This window comes from Sardina pilchardus, chromosome 2 (genome assembly GCF_963854185.1).
Source record: "Sardina pilchardus chromosome 2, fSarPil1.1, whole genome shotgun sequence".
In the NCBI taxonomy this organism is placed as follows: Eukaryota; Metazoa; Chordata; class Actinopteri; order Clupeiformes; family Clupeidae; genus Sardina; species Sardina pilchardus.
This window is the reverse complement of record NC_084995.1, coordinates 43,675,381-43,694,783: the sequence shown is the minus strand read 5'-3', so window position 1 is coordinate 43,694,783 and position 19,403 is coordinate 43,675,381. Positions and strand designations below refer to the sequence as shown.

The 19,403-nt window shown below is 44.0% G+C and overlaps 3 protein-coding genes across 3 annotated transcripts in view; 1 reads left to right on the top strand and 2 right to left on the bottom strand.

Moving 5' to 3' along the window:
• Positions 1 to 4,896, bottom strand: part of fhip1aa (FHF complex subunit HOOK interacting protein 1Aa) — a 29,105-nt gene extending 24,209 nt beyond the window's left edge. The window contains exon 1 of the mRNA XM_062552858.1: positions 4,466 to 4,896. The gene's annotated coding sequence lies outside the window, so the exon portion shown is untranslated. The remainder of the gene's footprint in view (positions 1 to 4,465) is intronic.
• A 2,031-nt stretch (positions 4,897 to 6,927) lies between these two features.
• gtf2e2 (general transcription factor IIE, polypeptide 2, beta) lies at positions 6,928 to 19,364 on the top strand. The gene is made up of 8 exons (XM_062530725.1): positions 6,928 to 7,116; positions 7,756 to 7,913; positions 13,117 to 13,208; positions 15,077 to 15,184; positions 15,661 to 15,843; positions 18,177 to 18,270; positions 18,515 to 18,630; positions 18,901 to 19,364. The coding sequence occupies exons 2-8, from the start codon at positions 7,757 to 7,759 to the stop codon at positions 19,015 to 19,017; spliced, it is 867 nt and encodes a 288-aa protein (XP_062386709.1). The 5' UTR covers positions 6,928 to 7,116; position 7,756; the 3' UTR covers positions 19,018 to 19,364.
• On the bottom strand, positions 8,969 to 9,548 carry smim18 (small integral membrane protein 18). Its single transcript, XM_062530729.1, has one exon. The coding sequence runs from the start codon at positions 9,543 to 9,545 to the stop codon at positions 9,249 to 9,251; it is 297 nt and encodes a 98-aa protein (XP_062386713.1). The 5' UTR covers positions 9,546 to 9,548; the 3' UTR covers positions 8,969 to 9,248.
• Positions 19,365 to 19,403: the final 39 nt, after the last annotated feature.

Sequence of the window (19,403 nt, the reverse complement as noted above, 5' to 3'; positions counted from 1 at the left end):
CTGCCAGAGAGAGAGAGAGAGAGAGAGAGAGAGAGAGAGAGAGAGAGAGAGAGAGAGAGAGAGAGAGAGAAAGAGAGAGACAGAGAGAGAGACTTGATGAAGCGATGACGACGCAGGGGAGATGTACAGGTCCAGGTGTCCAAGGAGACAGGGGCCACAGACGTGACAGACTCTGCTGAAATATTTACAGGTGGGAGCGAGGAGGCCAGATTACCACTCACTATTAATAGCCTGGTGCAGCACGGGGCCAGTAACAGAGAGAGAGAGAGAGAGAGAGAGAGAGAGAGAGACAGCACGGTGACTCACAGCCGCTCACTCCCACACAGCAGAGTCCAGCGGGGGTCACAACCCTCCTCAGATCCACTGCCCCTCACCAACACCAAGGGGCCGTGCTACAGCTACAGTATAGTGTTGCTTCAGGTTGGGATTCCAGTTCTTCAAGTTCTTTTTGTCATGTACATTTAGGCTAAATTACTTAATCCACATTGTCCAAGCATATTATTTTTGTGTTATCATTTTACAATGTCAATTGATATCGTGAATGTAAATTGATGTCAGAGGACTAGAAATATCCATAATAAAGTGTCAATAACCGGTCTGCATGGGCGCTGTCGACCTTGGCCAACATCAGTTATCAGAGAGCTGCTGTAATAACGTATGATTAACTGGGCCTGGTGGACTGCATGCTGACTCTGTGCGGGAATCAGCACCTGTTTGTGAAGGCCGTGCCGGACACGTGACTCTCCCCTGGGCCATGTGCGCCATGCAGTATGTGCTCACCCACAAGCAGGTTCATTTACATGTTCAAACAGAGCAGCGCAGCTAGAGGCCTGATAGCAGCCTACCAGAGCAGGCCTTACCCAGAGGGGGTTCTGCCACCGGTAACCAAGGAAGTGTAAACATGCGGGAGAGTGAGACCCAACTCTCCAGAGGCCATGGAAACACATGACAACATCACACACTCCCCACACCTCACACGAGGTCGCTGAGTACAAATATAAATGGATATCCACAGTTTCTATGGCACCCAAAATACAATGATACATTTTGGGCTTACCTGCACTGTGAGAGAAAATTAAGTCCAATATTCTAATATCTGGTTCCATTTTCTCTCAATTGTCAGATCACCTCACCTCATCTGCTATGCCATCTTAAATGTTTATATGTCATCTCATTTGCCATACTGGGCTACAGATGACTTCTAGCACCAGAGTATTATAGGGTCAGGAAACACACATCAGAATGAGGGATTGCAGGTGACGGGGCACAATTGTTCAAAGCTGTGTTTTGTATTGGAGGGCAACATTGAGGGCAGCATTCTGCCAGGCTCTGATAAGGGCGCTTTACGATGGAGGAGGGGCTCTGCCACAGAGAGACACACACAATCCAAACAGCAGCTGATAACACTCACTCAGGTGACGGATGGTGTTTTTGTTCTTACAGCTGATTACGAGTGCGGTGCGGAGTTGCTCGCTAATAAGGTGTAACAGAGGGGCAGCGTGGGTTTAAACCAGCTCGACTATTTCTGGTGCCTCGGAGTTCAGACTGCTTGTGGACATTAGTGCTTGGCTGCCAGCCTACACATCACAGGGGGCACGACAGCTCAGCTCAGCTCTGCACCCCAGACTGGCAGGGGTGAGGAGAGCTGCCATGAGGACTGTATAAACAGGGCATCCCCAGAAATGGTAGAAAACACAACAACCACAAAAAAACATTTGATCCTTGTTACTCACTATTCTGTACCTCTAGCAACACTATCTACATCATAGAGATTTTTTCTGATGTCACTCGGCCAGAGGGACAAAACATGAAAGACTGCTTAGCGATTCCGTTTGATTACAAAGAGCCGGCCCAGAGCGCAGGCTCTCACACAAAGGAGTCGGCCAGCATCAGCGCCCGTGTGGGAGAGATCTGAGCGATCACCACTTCCTCTGCAGGCCTGTCTGAGCGCACGGAAGGCAGATAAAACGGACTCCTCTCTGCATGAGCAGCACGGAGACGGCTGACTGTGAAGCGCACAGATGACAGTGAGGGGGGAAGCACACAAAGAGCAAAAGGGAGGATGAGGGAGAGGAGGAAAAATGGCCATGGCATATATATGTTATCTCTGTGCCTCTTCTCCAGTTATACTCTCCGTTTAAACGGGTCACGTGAGGAGGCTGTGGCTGCCCAGCTCGGCCCTTTGAAGAGGACAGATACTCATCTCTTAACCTCATCTGCTCCAGTTCTCCCTGCTCCAAGATGTAGGAGAAGAGGAAAACAAACCTGATAAGAAATGATTGTTTCTGAGTTTGTACATGAGTGACAGAACTAGAGTGGGTCATTATTTCAGGATTGAGTGATCCCAGCTAATTCTCCCACAGAACCTGGCCACCTTCGGCTCGCCGAGGCCCCGGGCCCCAGAGCGGCTCCCAGGAGGAATGCTTGGAAGCCATTGAAGGTGGATTTAATCCCAAACACGGGACACGGCAGAGGTGAGCCGGGCCACACGGCATGATGGGAACTACGGGAACCAAAGCCATCGCTGTGGCTAGGAGTAGTCGGCCAATCTTTAATCGACTGTCAAAAAGAACTTGGACAGCCACCTGCATGGCACTGGATAAAAGTCCAATGTCCTGTCCAGTTGCATATAACTCTGTGTAAGATGGCTGCGAAGCTCTCAAGTTTCATACCACAGATCTAAACAGCATATAAACGACTACAGTTTCTCTTCGTCTGAGACTTGTAACTGAGCCAGCAATACCTGCACATATTTGGTTTTGGGCAGTGCCCTACCATTCATCAATTTTGTATGAATTTGCATGGACTGCAACTGAGCATTGCACAGGGGACTTCTTTACAAACACATCTGTGTGGTCTCTCTGTTCTTCAAAACCAAGTCTACAAGATAGTTATCCTAATATACTCACATACTATTGTAGTTACCTCATACACATAGCAGACGATGTAGTAAACTAGATATCTGCTAAGCTTGTCAAAGGTGTGGTAACGAAAGAGGTTGAACCGGATATTTCACAAAACCGAATGTTTTGGAATGCATCAGTCCCCCAGACAGGCATTTAAATATCCTTCGTCTGTTCTATAAAGAAGTGGCCAACAACAGAAATGGTCAAAACTAGAAGAGTACTTAAAAGTGAACAGTATTCAAGAAACTACATGCCAGGATCTGAGAAAGGTGGAAAGGAAAGGTGTTATTTGTGTAGGCTACAGCAATCTGAGAGCCAATACAGATGGCTTGTTAACAGATGAAACTGGCACAGTTCTGCTAATATTCCACCCACTCAGAGCATTGTAAATGAACAGTTATGAGGGTATCGTATCTCTTAGTCGATCATCTTGTTTACTTTTTCATAAACATGCAAGTTTAATGCTGAAATCGCACTAAATGTCAACCTTATACGGTGATTGAAAATGGAAATGCAACACACAGGTACACTCATACTTGTAGTACAACTCCATTCATAAAGAGCTATGTCTGCCCCCTCTCCCTCCAATCATTATAATGGTATTGTAACTCAGGGGAAAAGTCGGAGCTTTTCTTATAGGCTATAGCATAAGTTTACTGTATGTTTACTGTACTGTTACTGTGTGGTAGTTTGAGAAATGGCACACAACACCAAAAACTCCTAAGCTACAATATGCCCTTAGGACAGGAACAATGGGCAGGAAACAAGAGTTAACATGAACCATGTCTACTATAAGGCCTCTGGATACTTGATACGGGCTGCATCAATTTTGGAATTGCGCTTGGAATTGCGCTTCATATTTTGATAATATGATAGCCTACTTGAAGTTGACTTATCCACATGGAGCCACCGTTTAGAACTTCAGAGAAGCCTAATAAGCACAAGTTCAGTGACAGGCTCATATCCCAAACAGAATTACACAAACCAAGGTAAGGGAATCTTAATTTACATAAAATGTACTTAAAACAGCCTACACAAAGCAATGATAACCACCTGGCTGCAATAAGGTTGGCAAGAGTTGACCGTGAGAGGGGTTTGGAAGACCATGAGAGTTCAACTCGTTCTACGGTGAATGAATCTACAAACCGTATGACATAAAAAAACTTCTACGCTTCTCTTATACAACAAATGACTTATTACCAAGTGTTTCTGACTAAATGTGTTCTTTCACAGGTAGGGTATACTGTATTACGCATGTTTCACTCTCGCCCGCTCACAACTCCATATCACATCAGAGAATAAGCTAACGATTCTTAAAATAAATATTAAAAAACCGTGCAGACACACGTGAATTGTTAAATGTAGCCAATGGCTACTGTAACAACGTCTTATAAACACCAGATAAGATACAGGCAATTTGTATTGTGCCAATACATAACATAACAAATGACTGCAAATGACAGTAACTTTGCGCATAAGATCCCACATTCAACAGCCAAATGAAGCTTATTGACATGTAGGCTTGTCTATTTTTCCAAAACTGGAGAAATACAACTCACCACAGTAGTAGGGCAATCTGTCGCGGCTTCAATTAAAATATGTCTTGTTGTTGCTGACGAGTTCAAATATGTTTGCCGTACAAAATATATTTCAGGCTCTCCACTTCAAACATCCAACGCTGAGGCGGCAAACTGATCCCCCTTCAGTGGTAGACGATCACTATCACCAAAATGTGATTTTCAGTGTTTCAACAAACAAGCTAGATTTCTTTAAAATGAAATGTCAACTACGACCGACCGTCCTGCCAATATCTACAGCTAACCTGAATGTTGCGCGAGGCAAGGTGAGTTGGGAAGCAGTTTAGCTCCACCCCTGTCAACTCACAGTCGCAACTGGAAATTAGAAACAGTGTCATTCCCAAAACTGACCTAATGTAGATACTAGTTCCCCTTAATGACAAAATCGTCAAGATATTTCACGAATCCCCCTTCCTTCACACAGAGAGATACATTTTGACGCTGTGACTCGGTCTCCCATAAATAATATGCAACTGTGCATGGTGGTCACATGATAATGTATTACATAATGCTCCTGGCTGCATCTGACTGTCATAAATGCTACAGCTATTTTCCAATCCAGGACAGTCAATAATATTAGGCTCCCACTACTTTTAGAGGGTGCATTCCAACGATGTGCATAGAGAAAAAAAATGGCAATTCCCTCAAAAAAATCTCAGCCTATAACATTACACGACATGCTATAGCCTACATAGGCTATGACGGTATTAGGTCTATATGAATCCACTAGGCTGATTGATGAATTTGGGCATCTGTTTGTAGGCGATTGGTCTTTGCAACAGCAGAGGGCAATAAAGCACAGAATAGTCACAGAAAATTGAAGAACAAGTAAATTACAAACTGGGAGTTGCTGATAGAGATAGAAATATAGCCATTTTGCAATGGAAATGTTAACCACACATTTATTTCTAATAAGCTGGTTATCATAATGTATTAACATTGCTCATAGGGCTTATAGACCAGACAGTGCTGATTTGCTAACTGTTTACAGGGCGTTGATTTGTAGGGGCATAAAAAACAATAGCCTAACTCACCAAACCCAACATAACATGTTAATCATCGCCTTCTTTCAGCTGAAATTGTGAAAAGCTTAATTTGATTATTTATATAAATTCAGTGATTTAAGGTAGCCTAATCTCTTGTGCACCATTAACCAATTTTATGAGTATCTCAAATACTTTTAAAATAGCTGATGATGACAGACAGGCTTATCTCATTAACTGATACTTACTGATAAAGATCACCTACCATCATTTCTAGTGTGTGCATCCTTATGGTTAAAATAGACAACTGTTGGTGAATGCCTTTTTTTTTTTTACTTTGAAAGCCTGATCTCTTAAATGTATTTGTATGACAGTGCAGTGAACTACAGCGACTTGGGCTCTGCCATTATTTAGTCTTAGTTTACACTAATTAAGAAACTATTATTTTTAGAGAGGGTCTCTAAACATCTATAGGCTATTAATATACCATTGTTCACTCTGAACTATCATACACCAAACGTTTTAGACCTAGTCCTATTAGTGTAGGCCCTTGTTAGCCAGTGTAATGACTGACTGACTTAACAAGAGGGGTTTGAATTAGAGTGGAGAGCACTGCACATCAGCGCAGCTCATAATGGATGGTGGATGGGACAGTTCGATCCATTCTTTTTTTGTTAATGTACAAGTGCATCTAAAAAAAATATTTTCTAAAAATCAAATGGACAAACATTGCCACTGCCAGCCTCTAATTTCTTGAGATGCACCTGAAGCCTTCCCAAATGACTGGAAGTTGCAAAAGATCGCCAGGTCAGCACGTGGCGCTATTTCAGATGTTTTTGTAAAAGGGGAAAATAAAGAAGAAACGTAGTTGAACCTCCGGAAGTTTTGTGGAGCCAGCGACAATAAGCGACAGTCATAGGCAAAAGAACGCGACAATACGGCGGCGAAAAAGCGTCAAAATAAAGGCACACGAACAATCAGATAAAGTAGGCCTAGGTTAATATGGTTTATGCGCAATTAATTGCATGCAAATATGCACCATTTCTTGTTTTCACAGCTACACAATTTGAAGTTCAACAGTATCTATGTGTGTCAATGACATGCTTTGTGACTCAGGACAAGTAAAGGTGCATTTGTCATAACATTCTTAAAATACATGCCTAAGCATAGCCTAGACCTTCCGTTTTCCATTCCACCCCTTTTAAATATGCACAACTCGTTGTTTTACCAATCTTAATCCAACACAGACAATACAGTAGAAATATAGCATTTCGTGTTGAATTTTTGATTCAAATTACGTATTTAATGATTTTAAAACTGTACTTTACCTTGCGTAACACAATGGAGTTCTCTTCACGAATGAATAAGTTCTGATTTTTATTTTGAAGGATTACCGTATGGTGGCCATATTGAATTTTCCTTACTGCTGCTAGTTTCACGCTGCTACCACCAGAACCAACGAACCAACCACCCAACAGGTACCAAGCAAGCTAGTCAGTCAGGCCAGTTAAACGCAAACTAGACACAAAAGAGTGACTTGACACACTGTATACGGTTTATTTATCAGGTATCAGATGAGCGTCACATTGGTATTTCAAACGTAGCCTGACTGTTTCTCTCAACGAGGGGACACGCGGTCGGATATACAAGGTTGGTTTTTGACGTTTTCCGAAAGATTGAAGTTAACTTGTCAGCTAGCTTGTACGCTAACCTCCAGTCCTCTGTTGAATCTGTATTGACAACTTCGTTTGAAACCAACGCTTAACGTACAAATATTCTTAAACAAACCATATCAGCTACTCACAAAACTATACAAAACGGACAGATCGGCGAATATGTGCAGTTGTCGTTCAGATAATACCGTGATTCGATTGAATTTAGCTTATTAACTCCGAGTGAAAATCCAGAGTTACCCTAATGTTAGGAGATATAGCATAGCTTATTAGTTGTACGTCATGTCATGAGGTTGGCCATGACCATATTAATTTGCTTTTTAATCTATTCACATACTGTTCATTGCCCCAAAGCAGTCCTTGCTACGTGTCATATAATTGTATCGTCCGATACAGTATATGTGTAGAGAGATTGTAGGAGGCAGGCAGCATACCATCATCATCAGTAACGCTAGTCGATACTGTGACTATTGTATTTGTCTCAATAACAGCTTTCTTGTAAGAATTACATGTTTTCCTGTCTGTTTTTTTAACAAGTGGCGGTGTTAAACTGTGACCTGGAATCTGGAGTTCTAGACTGTCGTATCTAATCAAAGAACATCAACTTCATTTTCAGGATGGATCCAGCTTTACTTCGGGAGAGGGAGTTGTTCAAGAAGAGGGCCCTTAGCACGCCTGCAGTTGAGAAGAGGCCAGCCCCCTCTGAGTCCAGCTCTTCCAAGAAGAAGAAGTCCAAACCAGACAAGGAGGCTTCAGGATCCAAACACAGCGCAGGTTAGATGAGTGGCACCGGTGTCTTGTTTGACATTTGTTTTGAGCCTGTTAAGTCCTGTCTGAAATTATTGCATCTTAATTTCAGTTTGATACATACAGCCTAAGCATCATCACCACTAACAGATGAAGTGAACATGTTTTCACATGTATTAACAAACCTGTTAATATCCTGGAGATGTTAGATGTCAGGCAAGCCACGTAGAGAATTGTAGTAGTGCAAAGACTTTGGGTCCAAGTTGCAGGGATTTTAGAAAAGTTGTCATAATAACACAGAGTGTAATGTACTCCGTTGTGTGTGGGAAAGTGTAGCCACAGACCTGTGATGGTGCCCATGCCAAACCCTGTCCAGTGTAAACAAAAGCAAGTGTAAATAGAACCAACAGTCCACATTTTATTTAGGATATAAATGGAGATTCATTGTATACAGATGGAAGTGATTAAATGAGCCAAGCTGTTAGAGTGAGTGTAATGGTCAGGGAAGCGATTCCCTGGAAACCCCTGGGTCCAGAGATTTGTCTGGATTGACCTGTGCCCCCAACCTAAACATGGTTAATCAGTTTATTATTCACACATAATCATTCAGAATCTATAGAGCATCACTACCCACCACGTCCAGTTTGAAGTAGTTTTATGGGAGCGGAGCAGATCAACAGCATATGGTTATATGGTATATGGTATTTGGCAGATATTACGTACGTGGTCACAATGTTGCAGAGATCATTTACAATATGAAAGCCTTGCTTTTTGAAGAAATGTATAGTTCTATCAATGCATCATATTGAATCAGCACCAAATGCAGATATATACAGTAACATACACTATTTGGTGGAAGGTTTTTAATGGAGGTTCTTAAGGCAGGTCACTCAATACAATGCTCAAAATGCACCATAGGCAATTATAATTAAGATCTCTTCCCTTCCCTTTGACCCAAATGCAAATTGTGGAGATTGAAATATGCACAAAACCAACCATTATAATCCAATACAATGTCCCTGCTCTGTTCAAAGATCCTCATTTGGTCCACCATTCAGCTATGATAAAATAAAAAAAAAAAATTTTGACACACCCCCATCAGAATCTTTAATTGTAGAAAGGATATCTTACTTAAACGATACATAAACATGGACTTAAAAAAAGGTTGAAGCCAGCCCGAGGCCACGCTCTGCTTGTGTCTGTAGTCTGCTCATTGTCAGTGATGTGATTAGAACTCAAAAGGTTTGACGACCTGTGTATATGTTTAGGGGTGTGACCTGTGTGTGGTTGTGGCCCGGGGGGTGCTCTGTGCTGCGTGCTTCCAGTATAGTCCTCTTTGTAGAAAGCCACTTCTCCTCTCCACTACACCACCTCTGTGTGGCTGCTGCCCCCCATTCTCTCCATCACCCGGCAGAAGGTGCCAGGCTCTTGGCGTAGGTCGCGCACGGTCTTGCCTTTGGCGAAGCACCCGCAGTCCAGCAGCTCGTAGAGGAATGCCAGCGCAGCGAGGGAGAGGACGGTGAGGATGAAGAGCATGAGGATGACGAAGCAGGCCACGTTCCAGCCATCGTGGAACGGATACAGCTCTTGGACCTGCAGCACCACGTTCTTCAGCTGCGTGTCTGGTCGCAGCGGCAACTCTGCCTCAGAGCTGTTCATGATGATCTGAGAGGCACAAGAAGAGAGATGACTTCATTCCCTTGCGTTTACATGATAGTAACAAAAAAGACAACGCCTGCCCTGCAACATTCCACAGTGCATCAAGCATTTTATAAAACAATTTGACACACGTCACAAAGGCTTGAATTTCACCCAGAAGAGTAGAGGGCCTGAAAGAAACAAATATGCCAATCTCCTGTGCTGAAAGAGGATATTGGAGATGAGAGCACACAAAGTAAAGTGTGAAGACCGCATCAGAAATGGAGCAGGTCACTGCTGTCAGGGCTCTCATCAACCAGAGGCCAGACTCTCTGGCTGCCTCTCCCTGTATCAGCGCTCCTGTTCAATTCTGCTCCCCGTGAAGGGGTCTGTAGCCTTAGTCAGGTTGCACAGATTAGAAAGACAAGCATGGTGCAGGTCAGGAGTGGACAGTGGGCTGTTTTGTGTTGGGTTTCCTGGAGGATCGGCTTTAACCAGGTCAGCTGTGTAATGTGATCTGGATCCGTCATGTGTCATGGCCACAAGAGGGCCAGCTACAGTATGTTCACTTTCCTTTAAATGGCCACATTTCATGCACTGAGAGGACTAACAAGGCTGTGGGTAGCTGGAACATATTTAGGCAATATTGGGAACACTGACTTGTTATTTGGCAACATTGATTGAATAATATGAATGTTGGGACCAAACAGTGTTGGCTTTAGTTTAGGTTGTTTGTGGCATGCAAAGTCATGAAAATGCTGCCTCTGGATGATTCTTGTCTCTTGCTTGTCAGTTTCTATATAGCCGACCATCATTTTGGCTATATCTGTTAATCACATATGCACAGTTTGTTTGCTACATACTACATTGTTGTAAACATTGGCATTGTCGGTATCCAGGCACTGAAAAATTACAAATGAAAGGAGACCTTTTTTGTTTGGCGCCCGGTTTTCCTCAGCGTTGCGCTGAGATATTCCACATAGGCCTAGTAACCTAGTAACTGGAAACTCATAATAGAGGTTACTCAGTGCATCGCTGTGTAATATGCTCAGCACAAACCTTTCATGCTGTGATGCACAATAAAGGCTGCACAGTGTCATCCCAAATTATATTTGGAGCCACGCAGAACAAGAAGCAGCACAGTCCACAGACGACTCCTACGAGCAGAGTTGATGGAGCATTGATGTTGCCCTCGTGCTGTGGAGCTTGTAGCCATCAGTGGATGGCAGTGGATCAGAGGGAACAGACAGGAGTGGGCTGTCTCCTACTGAAGTGGCTGCTTTTGTATAAGCATTGGGGAGGTCTGAGCAGGGCACATCTGTGTTAGCGTCCGTGATGAGTGTGTGTGTGTGTGTGTGTGTGTACCCATGCATGAATGTGTATCTCTCTGTGTGTGTGTGTGTGTGTGTGTGTGTGTGTGTGTGTGTGTGTGTGTGTGTGTCAGGGATGCACTCAGTGGCCTCTTAAGCTGGAGGCCATTTAGCCTCCATACACAGACACAAATACACACACACATGCACATTAGCCCAGCCTAGCCCCTCTTTGTAATTGTGTAATGCAGGAACAGATGGGTTTCCCCTCCTCGTCAATTACTTCCCGTCGCCCATCAGCGTCTCCCTTCATCAGCCCTCTAAGGACCCCCTCCATCCCCCTCCATCCCCCGCCAGGAGTGCCCAACGGAGCCCTACCGGCCAGCATCTCTCCTTTTGCTGCCCCCTCCTCTCCTCCCTTCCTCCCTCCCTCCCTCCTCAGCCATCCTCCCCTTCATCTGTGAGCCTCCTCTTCAGTCTCTCCATCCAGACTGATCCGTTTCAGACAGGAGCCCCAGTCTCCCTCCAAACCCACTCATGTATTTATTAATGCGTCTGACAGGTCTGTGTGCCCTGCCCGGCTCCTCTCCTCTCCTCTCCTCTCCTCTCAGCTGCTCACCTCGCAGTCTACAGGCAGGGCTCAGTCCACAGTCCCCGGTCAACAGTCCACAGACCACGCTTTACTTCTTTCCGTCCGGTCAGCACTGGCCTGTGTTGTAAGAGCGGCGGCGGCGGCGTCTGGACAGGTTGTGGTGCTGCCTGAGCTGCCCTGCGAGGAGACGGAGGCACAGCAGAGTGGAGATGCCCATGGATGAGCAGGAGAGGAGGAGATGCGCAGCAGAATATTGCGCTCACTGCCAGTGCTCTCGTCCTAGCGCCTGTGTCGTGTGCTCAGTGTGTGGTGCTGCTCTCTTTAGAGATGTGCAGTGCACGGAGAGAAGCGATTGGATGGAGCATGCAGGACTTACCTGTGTGCTTGGGGTGAGGTGGGTGATGCTGACCAGAGCTGCTCTCGTCTCTCCTCTCGCTCGCTGCCTCTCCCTCCTTCCCTGCTGCGCTTCAATCCTGCACGGCTCACTGCCTGTTTGGAGACAATGCTGCCACGCCATTGGCTGGCCTCGCTCGCACACAAAGACCAAGTCCCACCCCTCAGCCTCAGCAGCTCTAGGCAGCAGGTCCCGCCCACGTGATAAATCATTCATGAGTCCCAGCCAATGGTGTGCTCTGATTGGCCAGCTTCCAGCTTTCCCCTCTCCCTTATCTCAAGCCGAGGGGCAAAGGGAAAGCTGTAGCCACTCAACAGCGTCCAAGGAGATGTGATGTGTTTGGGCTGGTCTGTATGTGGGCCACGGAAGGGATGAGTACAATCGATAATAAAAAGGGCTAGGAATCACAGTTACTCACAAATACCATCACAATACAGCGTGATGCAGCAATTCATTCTCAATATATTGTAAAAGATTAATCGATGATGCATCATGATATTCGTCCAAATGAAGAGGAAGAAAAAAGATGGATTTTTAAATTGTTATTTTTCATTGCGTTTCACAATTGAATTGAAACATTGTACAATGTGAATAGATTTTAGCTGTGTCTCTTGAAAATATGAAAATAAAATGACTGTGTATAAGATTATCCTGAATCATTTCATAAGGGCCACCTCAAGGATGTCAAATTGGTAGATGAAACGGTTAGGCATATGAATTGTACAATTTAATATTTTAGTAAAAATTATTGTTTGGTGCCAACACATTGATAATGTATCAATATGCTGGAAAAAATGCAAGAAGTTTTTTGGTATTTTGTACCATGTCTTATAGTGTAGTTCCAGTAGATGTCTTAGATTCAGGCTGCAGCAGTTAATTTCCCAGCACACAGATGGAAATGGAAGAAATGACAAATCTACCACCCACACCAGCACCTCAGTGCTTGAGATCCAGTCCAGCTTAATGTGTCCAAAACATGTCTTACACATGATTCCTACAAGCTTTTTTACAAGCTACAAGATTGTTATCCCTGGGTCTATGCACAATTCATATCCCTTTAAAAAATACTTGAATGCAGATATGTTATTGCTTTACATCAGTCCTTACTGAAATAATTGTTGACTCAGTTACAGAATACAGTTAATAACTGTACAATAATTGTAATAAGTAAACCAAATAAGAGTGGATAGAAATGTTACTAACAGAATAACTGAAGGAAACTAATGAACAGTCCAACAGTTAACATGTTTTTTCCTCTCTTCTCCTCCTGTCTCTCCATCTCTCTCTTTGGCACAGATTCCAACAATGGCTCCTTTAACTTGAAAGCTCTCACTGGTAGCTCCGGCTACAAGTTTGGAGTTCTGGCCAAAATAGTCAACTACATGAAGGTACTGCTCCCAGTGTTACAGTAGACCATCTGCTCCCACAACCTCTCTGTGTTTAACAACTCATTTTCAGCCCACTTACACATTATGTTTGCACTCAGAATAGCCCAGTCCACACAGTTAATACATATGCATGCTGCTCAAGTTATATGTGTCTGATTATTCTCTTTACAGCCATTTGACCACTCTGTTCACTTCAAACAAAAGCAAAGAGCAGATCTAGTTGTGCATATGATGAGCAGATCTAGTTGTGCATATGATGAGCAGATCTAGTTGTGCATATGATGAGCAGATCTAGCTGTGCATATCATGAGCAGATCTAGCTGTGCATATCATGAGCAGATTTAGCTGTGCATATCATGAGCAGATTTAGCTGTGCATATCATGAGCAGATCTAACTGTGCATATCATGAGCAGATCTAGCTGTGCATATCATGAGCAGATCTAGCTGTGCATATCATGAGCAGATTTAGCTGTGCATATCATGAGCAGATTTAGCTGTGCATATCATGAGCAGATCTAGCTGTGCATATCATGAGCAGATCTAGCTGTGCATATCATGAGCAGATCTAGCTGTGCATATCATGAGCAGATCTAGCTGTGCATATCATGACGGGTGTAGCGCTTGATGCTCACCTCATTTGCACCCCTCATCGTTAGTCCACTGATAACCTGCACAACTGGTTTGTGCATTAGAGAAGTCTTATAAAACTGGCCTGCATGGGGATAATTAGGGAATCCGTTGCATGTCAGTGTTGTTTTATTTTTCTCTTCTCTCCCTCTGAAGTAAACATCTTGTTTACCAGCCAGTGCCAACTCGGGCCGAGCCGAGCTGTGAGTGAGTGTGTCACACCATAAGTGTGACTCATCCATATTTGCATAATGTCCTCCATTTCTGCGGGCTTTCATCCACACGCTCAGGCTGATCACAGCTGCCGTCCCCCAGTGCCAGGGCAGCACACTCGGGAGCCTCTGGGAATAAGAGCGCAGCGCTGGGGGGGGGCGTTAGTGCTCAGTGCAGGGGGCATTAGTGCTCAGTGCAGGGGGGGGCATTAGTGCTCAGTGCAGGGGGGCATTAGTGCTCAGTGCAGGGGGGGCATTAGTGCTCAGTGCTGGGGGCATTAGTGCTCAGTGCTGGGGGCATTAGTGCTCAGTGCTGGGGGCATCAGTGCAGGGGGCATTAGTGCTCAGTGCTGGGGGCATTAGTGCTCAGTGCTGGGGGCATCAGTGCAGGGGGCATTAGTGCTCAGTGCTGGGGGCATTAGTGCTCAGTGCTGGGGGGCATTAGTGCTCAGTGCTGGGGGGCATTAGTGCTCAGTGCTGGGGGCATTAGTGCTCAGTGCAGGGGGGCATTAGTGCTCAGTGCTGGGGGCATTAGTGCTCAGTGCAGGGGGGCCGCCCTGTAACTGATCTGCCCAGCAGGTCGGCGCCGTGCTGCTGGACCTCAAAAGAAGGCCAGTGGTCAGATGCAGGGGCAGCATTAAGGCCCTGTGTTATGGGGGGGGAGGGGGGGGGGGGGGGGGGGTTGGGTGTGTGGGCAGGACTGGAGCTCTCGGACTCTGATGGACAAAGGCCAGCCTGCTCTCTCCACTGTCAGCAAATCTGGTGTTCCTCGGAGAGCGTCCTGCTAGTCTTAAGTGACAGGAATGCCTGCTTGCTCCAGCAGCCTTTTTGTTTTGTTTTTCAGAAGATTGCATTGCGTGTTCCTTTTAGACCTCCAGAAAAGACTGCGTGCAGCTTTGTGATTTTTATTTCATCTGAAGCTTTTGAATGTCATTGTATGATGGTGATTTAACTGTGTGTGTGTGTGTCCGGGTGATTTAACTGTGTGTCCGGGTATGCTCTCCCCCCCCCCCCCCCCTTCCCCACAGACGAGACACCAGAAAGGAGACACACACCACCTGTCCCTCGAGGAGATTCTGGATGAGACCAAACTGCTGGACATTGGCATGAAGCAGAAACAATGGCTGATGAGCGAGGTGTGTGTGTGTGTGTGTGTGTGTGTGTGGTGTGCTCCATCCGATCTCAGCCAGTAGGGGTGGCAGAGAGAGGCCTGCTGTAGAAGCTGTCTAGGAGTGAGTCACTAGTGGGAGCTGTGGGGCCATGTGCTGCTGCTGCTGCTGCTGCTCTTATCCTCCTCTGTTGATGCTTCTCTTTCTCTTTCTCTTTCTCTCTACCACTCACCCCTTTACCTCCTTCATGCTTTTCTCACTCTCACTTTTTCTCTCTCCCTCTCTCCCTCTGTCTCGGCTTCTGAGGGAACTGGTTTGCACATGACTAGAGTTTTCTAGGATTATATTGGTGGCAGATCACTTTGTTCTTTCCGTTGCCCTTAAGTTCATCTCATCATTCTTGAGTACTTTGCAGTCCTCACTCTCTCTCTCTCTCTCTCTCTCTCTCTCTCTCTCTCTCTCTCTCTCTCTCTCTCTCTCTCTCTCTCTCTCTGTCTCTCTAGGCTCTTGCCAATAACCCAAAGATAGATGTGAATGATGGGAAGTATGGCTTCAAGCCCAAGTTCAATCTGAAGGATAAGAAGGCTCTGTTGCGGCTGCTGGACAAACACGACCAGCTGGGACTGGGAGGAATACTGCTGGACGATGTGGAGGAGGGCCTGCCCAATTCAGCCAAGGCCATCAAAGTGTGTATAGCACTCATGCACACATTAGCCTAGCCTAATACAGCACAAAGTATATACAGTATAGCACTCATGCACACATTAGCCTAGCCTAATACAGCACAAAGTATATATATGCACTCATGCACACATTAGCCTAGCCTAATACAGCACAAAGTATATGCACTCATACACACATTAGCCTAGCCTAAGTATATATATATATATATATATGCACCCATACACACATTAGCCTAGCCTAATACAGCACAAAGTATATGCACTCATGCACGCATTAGCCTAGCCTACATATATATATATATATATATATATATATATATGCACTCATGCACACATTAGCCTAGCCTAATACAGCACAAAGTATATCCACTTATGCACATATTAGCCTAGCCTAATACAGCACAAAGTATATGCACTCATGCACACATTAGCCCAGCCTAATACAGTATATATATATATGCACTCATGCACACATTAGCCTAGCCTAATACAGCACAAAGTATATGCACTCATGCACACATTAGCCTAGCCTAATACTGCACAAAGTATATATATGCACACATTAGCCTAGCCTAATACAGCACAAAGTATATATACAGTGGGTATAGTAAGTATTCACACCCATGCTAAAGTTGACTAAAAAGAGGAATATAAAATCATCTTTTGAGAATTGATTGTAATGCCTTAATTCAAAAAATGAGTAAAAATCAAACCGCTAAGGACACTAATTTTCTTTGTGATTGAAGAATGTATCGTAAATAGATAAATGTTCTTCCTTAAATACAGGTTGCATAAGTATTCAACCCCTATGTTAAATTCCCATAGGAGCAGGAGGATTTTTTATATGTTTTTATTTTTAAAGGCCAGCTATTTCATGGATCCAGGATATTATGCATCCTGATAAAGTTCCCTTGGCCTTTGGAATTAAAATAGCCCCACATCATCACATACCCTTCACCATAGATAGAGATTGGCATGGTGCTTTTTACAGTTAGCCAATTAGCCTGTTTGATGCTCATTGAGCTCAATGCAAATCAAACAGGCTAATAGGCTAACTGGAAAAAGCACCATGCCAATCTCTATCTATGGTGAAGGGTATGTGATGATGTGGGGCTATTTTAATTCCAAAGGCCAAGGGAACTTTATCAGGATGCATAATATCCTGGATCCATGAAATAGCTGGCCTTTAAAAATAAAAACATATAAAAAATCCTCCTGCTCCTATGGGAATTTAACATAGGGGTTGAATACTTATGCAACCTGTATTTAAGGAAGAACATTTATCTATTTACGATACATTCTTCAATCACAAAGAAAATTAGTGTCCTTAGCGGTTTGATTTTTACTCATTTTTTGAATTATAGCATTACAATCAATTCTCAAAAGATGATTTTATATTCCTCTTTTTAGTCAACTTTAGCATGGGTGTGAATACTTACTATACCCACTGTATGCACTCATGCACACATTAGCCTAGCCTAATACAGCACAAAGTATATATATATGCACTCATATATATATGCACTCATGCACACATTAGCCTAGCCTAATACAGCACAAAGTATATGCACTCATGCACACATTAGCCTTCAGCCAAGGCCATCAAAGTATATATATATGCACTCATACACACATTAGCCTTCAGCCAAGGCCATCAAAGTATATATATGCACTCAAACACACATTAGCCTAGCCTAAGGTTAGGATTACCTAGCCTCAGCCCCAGCCCTAATACAGCACAGATGGAGAAAGAAGTGCAGATTTCCTAACGCTTAGGATGGTGCTGTTGTCTTTGCAATATACCTCAGACACCTCAAAGACAAGCTCAAAGTCCACCTTTGACAATGTGCTTCTGTATTCAATTAGGACCTTCTATGACTGCTTATTCGGTTCTTAAGTCCGATGTCACGGGCCCAACAGCTTTTTTAATGAAAAGACGTTTACTAGCGCAGCCAGACGTTTTTTAGCAAGCGTAAAACTTTAAAGCGTAAAATCGCTAAACTTTAACAGAGTAATTACTGTAGCTGTGCAGCCAGATGATATATTCAAGGGTAACATCCAGGCTTCCATGGGTTTGATTAGGTTGAGGCAACAATTCAGTATAAGATGGCAATTTTCTTAAAGGCCACTCAGAATAGTGGATTTTATTTTATTTTATTTTACTGTCTATTGAGAAAAACAAGTCTGAAAGCCTTTGGACCCGAAAAGAGATTTATGATCCCATTATTACATCATCACTTAATAACCAAATAGTGCTGTGATCTGATTATGCCCATTTTGTGTCACTGAGCTAATCCATGTTATATTAACCCACTTTAATCCGTTGTACTGTTTAGGCTTTAGGTGATCATATCATATTTGTTACAAGACCAGACAAGAAGAAGATTCTTTTCTTCAATGATAAACACTGCCAGTTTACAGTAGATGAAGGTACGTGGTCTCATCCTGCTGCTGATGGGTGTATGTGTGTGTGTACGTACGTGTGTGTGTGTGTGTGTGTGTGCGTACATGTATACGTGCCTGTGCAGATGCCCCTGCTCATGCAGTGATGCCAAGTAATAGGTTGTGGTGCTAACCCAGATAATGGAACATTGGCAAACAGTTTAGGACATAATGTCCCATAATGATTTACTGCTGATGATGCAGCTACGTGTTGATCTCCACATTCCCACAGAGTTCCAGAAGCTGTGGCGCAGTATTCCTGTGGACTCCATGGATGAGGAAAAGATCGAGGACTACCTGAAGAGGCAGGGCATCACATCTATGCAGGAGACTGGACCAAAGAAAATGGTAGGCTTATACGCGCACACACACATGCACACACACACACACACACACACACACATATACATGCACACGCACACCCACCCATGCACACACACACACACACACACACACACACACATACATGCACACGCACACCCACCCATGCACAGAAACACACCCACACACATTAATCAACAGTTGTATCACATTTTTCACATTGAGGCTCAGATTGCTGTTCAATCTCTCCTTTGATTGGTCACGCTCTATTTAATCCTCTGTGATTGGCTTCCACAGGCACCAATTCAGAAGAGGAAGAAGCCAAGCCAGAAGGGACGACGCTTCAAGACGCACAACCACCATCTGGCTGGAGTGTTGGAAGACTACACGGATGGAGTGCCCACCAAGAAGTGACCACACACACATACACACGCACACTCACTCACTCACTCCATATAGGCAAACTTGTGATTACATGGGACTGAGTTTCAAGAGGATTATTACTTTGCCACATTCAAAACTACACACACACAGAAAGAAATAACAAAAACAAAACAAAAACAAAACAACAAGAAAAGTGGACATCATAAGGCACTGCCATTTTTCTCCGAGTTGAGCTCCATGACAAATGCAAATGTGAACTGTTGTAAATATTTTCTTTATTCTTTTAAGTTTGTTCTTAAGACAGTACAAATGATTCCGTTGATCGCATTTGATTGGAAATCTTTCTAGACAGATGATTAAAGAGGAACATCAATGGCTGTTGTCTGAATTCTCCTTTCTAATGCAATACTGAAATT